General features: G+C 38.7%; 1 protein-coding gene across 2 annotated transcripts in view; it reads right to left on the reverse strand.

The window, feature by feature from the left end:
- sgcg (sarcoglycan, gamma) overlaps positions 1–11,533 on the reverse strand; it is a 38,237-nt gene that overhangs the window by 5,476 nt on the left and 21,228 nt on the right. For both annotated transcript variants that reach the window (XM_037677460.1, XM_037677459.1), the window contains exons 4-7: positions 8,735–8,822; positions 5,983–6,102; positions 1,020–1,092; positions 663–786 (exon numbers count right to left, since the gene is read on the reverse strand). In XM_037677460.1, coding sequence (XP_037533388.1) covers positions 663–786; positions 1,020–1,092; positions 5,983–6,102; positions 8,735–8,822 — 405 coding nt within the window. The remainder of the gene's footprint in view (positions 1–662; positions 787–1,019; positions 1,093–5,982; positions 6,103–8,734; positions 8,823–11,533) is intronic.

The raw sequence follows: 11,533 nt of genomic DNA on the forward strand, positions 1-11,533 counted from the left end.
ATACATACATACATACATATATACATCCATCTATCCATACATACATACATACATACATATATGCATACATGCATACATCCATCACGGCAGGAGCAGCTAGCTCTCCAACGTTCCTCCGCCTGCACCAGCTGAGTGAAGCGAGTGTGCACAAGAGGACTTGCTGTTTCAGTTCTTCAAAATTTAAAGTGTCAGTCAAAATTTGTGTTGTAAATATAAAAAAAGTATATAAGTCACTTTGGCGTATAAGTTGCAGGACTGACAAATCTATGCAAAAAATTGCAACGTATACGCTGGAAAATACGGTATTTGTATACAAGTCTATGTCTACTGTTCCTCGTCAGCTGGTCAGTGTCTCATGTCTACCTCACTCCCTGTGTTTCCCAGGATCACCTGTAAATGGGAGTTTTGCTGCCACGTAAGCATGTTTATTTAATAAATTATATTCATTTCACATTCCGGAGTTAGTGTCCTGCCTGCACCATTGGGTGCACCGCTTATGACATATTTAGTATCATAATCTGTATTTTGCTGTGCGAACACGTTGGTGAATGCAACTTCATAGGCATAAATGGATAAGGCTGCTTCAATATTTATTGCTTGTTTTGAGATGATGCTTCACCGTCGGTCATGTAAAGACAATATTACTTTAGGTTTGTTCTTACCAGACCCTCACTTGACTGGAGGATAACGTCCATATTGGAAGCAGCTTCAATGTTTCCAGCCAGAGCTTTGATATGAACTCCTTTGGGTGCGTCCAAACTCACAGAGCGTGTAGGACACTCCAACCTACAACCAGACAAGTCTCTGTGTTACAAACCCATCGAGGTGATTCAGGAAATGTGTCAGAATTTAATAGACATAGTTTAAAGTCCGAAGTAAAGCATTAACATTTTTAACTTATTCAAAAGCTAATGTGTGTTTACTGGGAGGAGTGTTGAAAGTTTTCCTGATAATTGCTTGCACATGTTTTGTTAAAATGTTTTTTTTATTCAACAATATGACAAAGCAGATGTACTTACTTCAAGTCTGTGAAAGGTTCTGATTTCAGTAGAGGAACCTCCACTGAGTGCTGGAACAGAGCTCCTTCAGGACCTGATGGACGGACAAAAACAAACAAGGCTGAATTAAAGGTATGTTTCACTAAAATCTTAAGATATGTGAGAAAACCTGACGTTTTTCAATTTTATCCACATGATATACTGTAATGTAATGAGATATATTGTCTGTTGTTGGCTCAAGATGTAAACTGCTCATGTTATAATTCTTATAAGCCTAAGGCAAAAGGCCAAGAATGTTTTTGCTCATGTCTACACGTTCACTTGTCTGTCTGTTAGTAAATATTTCATGGACCACTAAACAGTTAATATTCTCAGAAAGTAATCATTGGATGTACATTACAAATGGTAACTTTTGAAGTCAACCTCATTGAAATTGGCTAATGCAATTAAATGAACTTTGAAAACACAAAACTGGCTATATCTCAATCAATTTTACAGATAATGGGCTCAAACTGGGTGTGGTAGTAGCTGAGAGACATCCTTAACACATACTTTGAGATCTAACATGTTTCACAAGCTCCCACAGGAGATTGAGCATAACATCATGCACAGTAAATGGTATAACTCTATCCCTTATCATTGATTATGTCAGTTTAAAATGTTGGCCTGACAGGCAGCAGGTGATAGGCAGTTCTTAAAGGCATGCAAAGCCTTTAATATTCATACATATATAAATATGCATTAAAAAGTATCTTTAATCAGACAAGGTAAGAGAATAGATAAAAATGTGGAAAGAATGTCTATATGCTCCAGAGGAGACAGGAAAACTCCTGTTAGAGGGAGGTGCAACCACTTTACCACAGCTCTAAAGAAAAAGGAATGGCTGTTAGAAAAAAAATCTTTTTTGTGGGGTTCAAGTGGTTCGACCAAAGAATGGTTCAAGAAGAATAAAGTTCATGTTTTGGAATGACCAAGTCAAAGTCCTGACTCCAGATGTTGTGGAAGGACCTGAAGCAGCAGTTAATGTGAGGAAACCACCAACATCCAGAGTTGAAGCTGTTCTGTACTGAGGAATGGACTAAAGTTCCTCCAAGCAGGTGAGCAGGACTGATCAACAGTTACCAGAAACATGTAGCTGCAGTTATTGCTGCACATGAGGGTCACACCAGGTACTGAAAACAAAGGTTCACATACTTTATCACTCACAAATATGAAATATTGGATCATTTTCCTCAATAAATAAATGACCAAGTTTAATATTTTTGTCTCATTTGTTTAACTGGGTTCTCTTCATCTACTTTTAGGACTTGTGGGAAAATCTGATCATGTTTTATGTCATATTTATGCAGAAATATAGAAAATTATAAAGGCTTCACAAACTTTCAAGCACCAGTGTAAATCTAACAAAGTTAAGTCAGGTCTTCTGGACGGATAAAAAAAACTTGAAACGTTTTCTTTTATCCAACCACTGTACATCATTCATCAAATGTTTGCTTTGTGTTCTTTTATGCTTTGTTTTAACTTTGTTTAATTTTGTCTCTGTTCACTCCGGGTCAGCTGGTTCAGCAGCTGGATCCTGGCTCTTTGGACCTGTTTTTGTTAGTTCCCACAGCCATCTTGATTTGCTGTAATCAGGCAGCCCGATAAGACGGACTGATGCAAATCCTGGGGCCATTTTATTTGTGTTTGTATGTGTGTATTATTGTAATTATTATTGTAAGGCCCATATTTATGGGGTGCCATTTGTAAAGTTACACAGTCAAAAAATATCAGCAATATTTTGGTTTATTTAGCTTTTCATAAGATAAAAAATGGGTTTTGTTTTTTCAGTCATATTTTCACCATTTTATTCATACATTTATAAATGTCATGGTTCCAAACTAAATATTTATTTTACAAGCTAAATATTTATTTTCAAAACTAAACATTCAATTTCCAAACTAAAATATTTTTTGTCCAGGATAAATATTTAATTTCTGAACTAAACATTTAATTTCTAAGCTAAACATTTAATTCCTAAACTAAATATTTAATTTACTAACTAAATATTTAGTTCAGACCTAAATGTACTGTATATTTTACAAACTAAACATTTAATTTACTAAAATAAAAATTTAACTTGCTAGCTAAATATTTAGGTCGAAGCTAAATATTTAGTTAGCAAATTAAACATTTATTTTGGAAGTATGGCATTTATAAATGTATGAATAAAACGGTGAAAATATGACTTTGAAAAACAAAACCCATTTCTTTAAATCACTTCTTGGTCTGCTGCCTTCATACAACTCCTCCTACATATCTCTGCGTGAGTGCAGCTACAGCGTGCACTCTCAGGACATTATTACCTGCAGTGTTCCCTCAGTGCAGACTGAACTTGGCAAAAGGGCCTTCTCCTACTCTGCTCCGGTTTCCTGGAATATCTTACAAAAAGATCTGAAGCTCTCAACCTTGACCTCTCTAAGTGGCTTTAAGAATCAGTTGGACTCCTGGCAGGGGCCAATGCAGACATGTTCCTGTTTTTAGTTTTCTACATTTGCTTTATAATCTAGTTGTTTTTTGTTACTTTTTTTGCCATCATATTTGCAAAAAAAATCTGTATGCCTTTTTGTGGTTGTCTATTGTTGTCATCATTCTTTGTTGAACTCAGGTCTCTCTTGTAAATGAGTCCTCGAGGCTCAATGGGATTTACCTGTCTAAATAAAGGTTGAATGAATTTACAAACCGGATTCCAAAAAAGTTGGGACACTAAACAAATTGTGAATAAAAACTGAATGCAATGATGTGGAGGTGCCAACATCTAATATTTTATTCAGAATAGAACCCAAATCACAGATCAAAAGTTTAAACTGAGAGAATGTATCATTTTTAAGGGAAAAATCTGTTGTTTCCAAATTTCATGGCGTCAACAAATCCCAAAAAAGTTGGGACAAGTCCATTTTTACCACTGTGTGGCACCCCCCTTCTTCTTACAACACTCAACAGACGTCTGGGGACAGAGGAGACCAGTTTCTCAAGTTTAGAAATAGGAATGCTCTCCCATTCATGTCTAATACAGGCCTCTAACTGTTCAATCGTCTTGGGCCTTCTTTGTGGCACCTTCCTCTTTGTGATGCACCAAATGTTCTCTATAGGTGAAAGATCTGGACTGCAGGCTGGCCATTTCAGTACCCGGATCCTTCTCCTACGTAGCCATGATGTTGTGATTGCTGCAGAATGTGGTCTGGCATTATTGTGTTGAAAAATGCAGGGTCTTCCCTGAAAGAGATGACATCTAGATGGGAGCATATGTTGTTCTAGAACCTGAACATAGTTCTCTGCATTAATGGTGCCTTTCCAGACATGCAAGCTGCCCATGCCACAAGCGCTCATGCAACCCCATACCATCAGTGATGCAGGGCTTCTGAACGGAGCATTGATAACAACTTGGGCTATCCTTGTCCTCTCTGGTCCAGATGACATGGCGTCCCAGTGTTCCATAAAGAACTTCAAATTGTGACTCATCTGACCACAGAACAGTCTTCCATTTTGCCACACTCCATTTTAAATGACCCCTGGCCCAGTGCAAACGTCTGAGCTTGTGGAGCTTGATTAGAAATGGCTTCCACTTTGCACTGTAGAGTTTCAGCTGGCAACGGCGGATGGCACGGTGGATTGTGTTCACTGACAATGCTTTCTGGAAGTATTCCTGAGCCCATTCTGTTATTTCCTTGACAGTGGCATACCTGTTTGAGGTGCAGTGACGTTTAAGGGCCCGGAGATCACGAGCATCCAGTAGAGTTTTACGGCCTTGACCCTTACGCACAGCGATTGTTCCAGATTCTCTGAATCTTTTGATGATGTTATGCACGGTTGATGATGATAACTTAAAAGTCTTTGCTATTTTACGCTGGGTAACACCATTCTGGTATTGCTGCACTATCTTTCTGTGCAACAATGGTGGAATTGGTGATCCTCTTACCATCTTGGCTTCTGAGAGACACTGACACGCTGAGAAGTTCTTTTTATACCCAATCATGTTGTCAATTGACCTAATTAGTGTTAATTGGTCTTCCAGCTCTTCGTTATATGCTCAATTTCCTTTTTCCAGCCACTTATTGCTACTTGTCCCAACTTTTTTGGGATTTGCTGACACTGTGAAATTTTGAATCAACATATTTTCCCTTTTAAATGTTACATTTACTCAGATTAAACTTTTGATCTGTCATCTATGTTATATTATGAATCAAATATTGACATTTGCCATCTCCACATCATTGAATTCAGTTTTTATTCACAATTTGTTTAGTGTCCCAACTTTTTTGGAATCCGGTTTGTAGTTTTCTTGTGAAAGGCTAAATAAACCAAAATATTGCTGTTTATTTTTGCTTATGTGACTTTACAAACGGCACCCCATACATATTATCTTAATTTTGTTACATTTATTCACCATCATCCACATTTAGTTCCAATTTGTTCAATTTTTCCCCCTCTTTGTTCCAGGCTCAGAGCTGATGGTGGCAGTCCAGGGTCTTGTGTTGGCTCTCTGGTTTTGTGCGCGATGGGTGACGGGGTCCTTCCCAATGATGTTTGTGGAGCCATCCTTTTGTTTATAGTTGACCGACCACTGGAAAGCCTCAGCCTTGACTGAGTTCTTTATTGGTTTTTGTTATAACAAACTGCCTTTAATTTTAATCTGATTTTAAAGTGTTTTAAATTTTTATATGGTACTCTGGAACACCGTCTCCTGCATCCTCTGTAAACAAGCCTAAGCATCATTTTGGTTTTAAAATCATTTCTTTGGGTGAAAGTTCAAAGATGGCCTTGTTACAACTTTAACGAATAACTTATATGCCACCAAGCTCCATTTCCAGACTGTTGCTCAGATATTTGCCTTCAAACCCAGTTGCTTCTGCTAACATCTGTTGTCAGTGTTACACCTCCACCCTGCAGCCAACAGGTGTGTGTGTGTGTGTGTGTGAAAACAGCCCTGCATCCACAGGAGTACCTGTAACTCGAAGTTTGTCCGGCCCAATCACAGAGTGCTCGCCGTCTGCACTGAACAGCATGTGGTCGTTGTGGGAGTTAATGAGCAGATCTCGAGTGTGTCCCTGAGCTTCTTTTGGACCTGCAGCAACAACAGAAACAACTAGAGGGGTCTGGCAATGACACATGAATAAAATGTTCTCATGAAATATATAAACTTCCTTACATTTTAACTTAATCCCTTTAAATATCAGATTCTTTTAGGGATTCTTTCGTGCTCTCACTGTCATGCCTGATACTGTCTATCTACTGAAAATATGATTTCTCTTTAGTTTTAAGTTATGAAAATACATAGATGTAAAGTGTTTTAACAGAGAAACAAGTGACCCCATTAAGTTTTACCATTGATTGGACCCTCTGTTATTGATATTATAAATAGCAGTATTGCTACAAGTGTGGTCCTGATGTTTTTAAATGTGTAGTACTTAATCCATTAATTAAGAAACCTGGACTTGGCCCTTCAACTTGCTCAAACTTTAGTCCAATCTCAAAACTTCCCTTTCTTTCCATAATCCTGGAGAAAATAGTTTTCATTCAACTGAATAAGTTTTTGAATGGGAAGTGAATTTTTGAGATCTTTCAGTCTGGTTTTAAACAACTTCACAGCATTGAAGCAGCTTCAGTGAAGGTTTGTAATGACATTCTGTTAGCAAATGATTATGGTCAACCTGTGGTACTTGTACTCCTGGGCTGTACTGCTGCTTTTGATACTGTTGACCACAGTAGCCTTAGATCGTGGCTGGAGCTGTAACCCCTCATCTGCTCACGCCTCTGCTCCTCATGCCATGTTTCGACACATCCTGCCATAATCCTGCCTTCATGCTCTTATGCCCATGTCACCTGCCATAGTTTCTGACCCTCATGCCATTGTTTCTGTTTCCCTGCTGTGTTGCCAATCACCCATCCTTCATCTTAAGCCTGTGCCCTTCACTCCATCCCACGCCTCCCTTGTTTTCTCCACAGTAATCAGCCTTCATTCCATGCACCTGTTCACCTGCCTTTTTGCCTTGGTTCTGTCCCATCATAGCAAGTTCTCTCTGCTCCATTCATAAAGCACCACCCCCACTCTGCAATCACTGTTCATGCCAGCCACCTGTTTTCTGCTCTTCATAAACTTCCTGTCCACAACCCACCAGGACCGAATTATTATACCTTCCATGACCCTTATATCAAGCCTTCATAGTTTCCTGTTTCATGCTACAGCTTGGATTACCTTGCCTTGTTTCGACCTCACGCCTGTACCATGGATTCTTTGTCTTGCCTGCTCCTCTTGGATTTGTCTGCCTCTCTGACCATGGTAATGACTCTGCCTTCCTCCTTCTACAACTACGCCTACAGATCACGACTTGGCTCAGGTTTGTGTTCTCTGCTTCACTGTGAATGACCCCTGCTTCGATATCTGGACCTTTTTCTTGAATTTGCCCCCCCACGCACCACAGCTGCTCCACCAGTGACATCAATGCTGCCACGCTGACAGGTGGCTCTCTCCCTCCATCCTGTGAGAACATGTTAATACAGCTGATCCTGACTCCTCCGTCCAGCAGTTTAGCACTTTAACAGCTTCTGTTTTAAATGTGCTTTATAAATATAGTTGACTTGACTTGACATTAAAGTTTCCACTTCAAGGCTCCTCATTGTTGCATGTTCAATTTGCCTTTCCCTACAGCTGTCTCCACAACCCTTTTAGACATAGATCTGCTGCAGGCGGGTCCTTCAGTGTGTTGTTTAACCCACGTGTGTCTACAACTGTGAACCAACACACAGTCTTCCCAAACAAGAGTTTCAGTTTTATGCTTCGAGGGCCAAGAGATTACAGGCTGTGATTTTTATGACGTAATGATAATGGTGGTGTGGAATACAATAATTAGCCAGGTCATTTGATGGCCTTTTAATCATTTAAGCACTTTGATAACAGTTTATCTGTTTTAAATTGTGCTCTACAAATAAAGATGACTTGACTTGACTTGACTTAATCATAATAAAATGTCCCAATGCGGCCACTGGAGAGCGAAAAGATGTACAAAAAATCCACATGCCCCAATTCCTGAGCCCCTTGAGCAAGACGAAACAATCCAGAAGCTACAGCAGAGACAGTAACTTTGTGTTTAATGGCTTTTAAATGGAAATCTAAGAGATTATAAAGTGGCGAATGGCTTATTATCTCTGTTAATTGTTAATTAATAGTTGATGCTTAGTTGTATTTTTAGTTGATGTTTTTCTTAGTTCACATCTTAGATGTTATTGTTTTTCTTTTACATTTTATTGTTGGATGTAACTGGGACCCTGTGTACATAATTTTGCTCCACCACGTGTACTACATGTGATACAAATGACAATAAAGAATCTCTGACTCTGACAATGTTAGATGAAAAATCCCAGCAGGACAGGTCCATGAATGGTTTTATTCACCCTCATACATCATGCAGATGTGAATGTGTGCTGTATGTCTTTTTGTGGACATGTCTCCTGAATTAGAGTAACCCCTACTGTTAAGGTGTTTAGGTGTGAATTGCCAATCTACATATGTGTGTCTTATCTCATTCAGCCTTATAACCTGAATCACTCACTCACTGCTGTTTGAGTTGAGAAAGCTCCTCGGATGAGGAGCGAAACGTCTTCTGTTACAAATAAAGTCCAGTTGTTTTTGTATTGAACACTTTTTGAATTTATCATGTCCTGGACGACTGAGAATCTTCACCAGCATGTCTCCTTACCCACAGATATCCGTCCTGTAACGTTTCCATTTTCATCACGGGCGTTGAGAGAAACATTTTCTGATGAGTGCACAAGGAGTGAAGACTCCTGCAGGCAGAAATGAGATTGTCATGAATCTTGTTCCGATACCGCTGATATAGACAGCAAGAGGGGAAAAAACATACAAAAAGGAAAATTAATTAGAACAACATAATCTGTTTTGAATATTAAAGGGTCATTTTGTAGTGGGGTTCTGTGGAAAATTATAAACATTTAATATCTTACCTGTTGCAGATGACCCTCTGACATTTTTGAGATTAGAGCACTCTGTTCAGACTAGCCATTAGCTCATCAGCCCTGTCAGACTTAAACTTTTTTCTTCAAAGTGAGGTCATTCTAAGAGCTAACAACAGGTAAGATGCTAACTCTTCATAAGGTTCCACATAACCCCATTTTAAGCTAGATATCTTTAATATATAAAACATACTTTAAAACAAAATATAGACTATTTATGGGATTGTGGGATGACACGTCTTTATTTGATTGGTTCTGTAGTTTTTCCCTCCAGTGCCACCATTACAACACTGTACAGTGTAGAGTGTTTCAAGTACTGACACAGGCTGGTGTTTTCAAGACAATAAAGGACATTCTCACCACTTTCAGCTGTACTTTGCTTCATTTATGAGAACCTTTTAGATCAGCAATTTAAGGATTTCACAAATTTAGTGAAAAATAAGCCTTGTGGTTGTACGCCATTTTATCTACTGTATCTATGTAGTGAACTTGACCTGATGTCAAAACTTGACCTTAGGACCATATGGGACAGAAACTATCATTTCATTGATTTGAATCCAGAAATACAGGTTCACCCATCCTGAGACTTTCTTTCTTGAAAATTCAAGTGAAAGAACACTCTCTTTTCTATTATCATTACTGTTTTACAAATGTTTGATAATCAAAGTGTTTTAGTTCAAACATTTTAGATGTTACAGTGAACTAATCAATTTTAATTAACTGTGAAAACAGTAACAATGATTTTTAATCCTCATGCAAAGTTAGAATTCATGTTAAGGCCTGTTACAGAGTAATTATGCATTTTCTGATTTTCTGTCTTTGAATGAGCAATGTACGTTTGTTCCAAGGTCGGAAACGAAGCAGACAAGTGTTGGAACAACTGTCTTGTTTTTAAATCCTCTCAGACGTAAACAGAGAAGTTGGCACCTGTTTCTCCAAACTCGCCCAAACATTTCTCTCGCCTGTCTGAAAAACATTTTCAATCTGTTCCATAACATTCTTGCTGTTTTCTGACTTCTAGTAACCTTTTACGTCACAAAACACACCCCTGTCTGGTCGACATTGACCAATAAGAAAACTCCCAAATGAACCGGAAATAGAGCTCTTTAAAATGTCGGCACTTCCTAGTTCTCCAGTTCTGTGAGTTGCCGTTGGAGTCGGGCCGGAGAGTTTGCAGCTCCAGTCGTTTGGGAGAACAGAAGTCCAGCCATGATAAGGCTCTTCCGAGATTGGGATTATAACATCTTCCACCTCTGAGTGGAACTCGGACGAACCCCACTCATGTGAAGTCCACTGGCTGAGGTGAACTTGTGTCAGACGGAATATCGTCACTACTTCGGACGAGTCACAGCCATCCTATGGAGACGCTGGACAGGTAGCGTTAACTGGAACTCCGTATCCGCTGATTCATCTTCAGAGAGGTAACGAGTCAAGTTCACTACCGAGCGTACCGAGGAAAGCTGGGTTCGAATGGAGAGTGTCGTTTCTGGTCAACACTCTCCCTCACACACCATCTTTTACTCCCTTTAAACTTCATTTTCCATCTTTAAATTCTTCTATCAAGTAGAAATCATTCCAGATAATTTAGAAATGTCTGTGTAAAGTCTTCCAATCACCGCCATGTGGTTGATCATAATTGTACTGCTTGCTGATTAATTATGTTGTTATTTTCATATTTTGCCAAATTAATGTAAATGTTTGATGTTAAACTTTGATTCTGTAAATAAATGACCACATTCATTTTGATGGGTCAAAGATAAATAATGTCTCACGTTACATTTTATTAAATTCAATGCACGTTTATATTCAGTCCAGAAAAATGAAAGAATCCGTTTTAATCAGGTGAATATCTCAGGATATGTTCATCTACATCTATCATAAACCTGCTTTTTCATCTTTGTTTAAAACTGGCACAAAACATGGCAAGCAATCCTTCAAGAAATGCTTAGTTTTAATTTTAAAACAAATCTTCAAGTGTTTGTAGGAGAGCCCTTCACAATTATTCTAAGAACTATGCCCAAAACTATTGTAGATATTACTACCATTACCAGTATATAACTTGTATTGATATGTGTAAATAGTGGGAGTGGTGGCGCAGAGGTTAGAAAAAGTGGGCCTGCAATCGGACGGTCGCCGGCTCAACTCTCCAAACGACATCAAAAAAGTGAAACACTCACACCTGCCTCCACCCTCATTAGTCCCACCCTGGGCCCTTGAGCAAGGCCCTTAACCCCCAACATCTGCTCCCCCAGGCACCCTAGCTGGCAGCTCCCTGCTCCACACAGAGGGCTGTCGATAATCCTGAGCCTTCATGCGAGTTAGTTCACTGTGGCGACCCCTGAAGAAGGGAGAAGCCGAACAAAGAAGAAAAAAGTATTGATATATTTATATATATATATATGTATATATATTATATATGTATATATAATATACATACTCATATACATATATAATATACATATACATATATACATATGTATATATGTATATATATGTATATATGTATATATATGTATATATGTATA

This window comes from Nematolebias whitei, chromosome 6 (genome assembly GCF_014905685.2).
Source record: "Nematolebias whitei isolate Nwh7 chromosome 6, NemWhi1, whole genome shotgun sequence".
NCBI classification, from domain to species: Eukaryota; Metazoa; Chordata; class Actinopteri; order Cyprinodontiformes; family Rivulidae; genus Nematolebias; species Nematolebias whitei.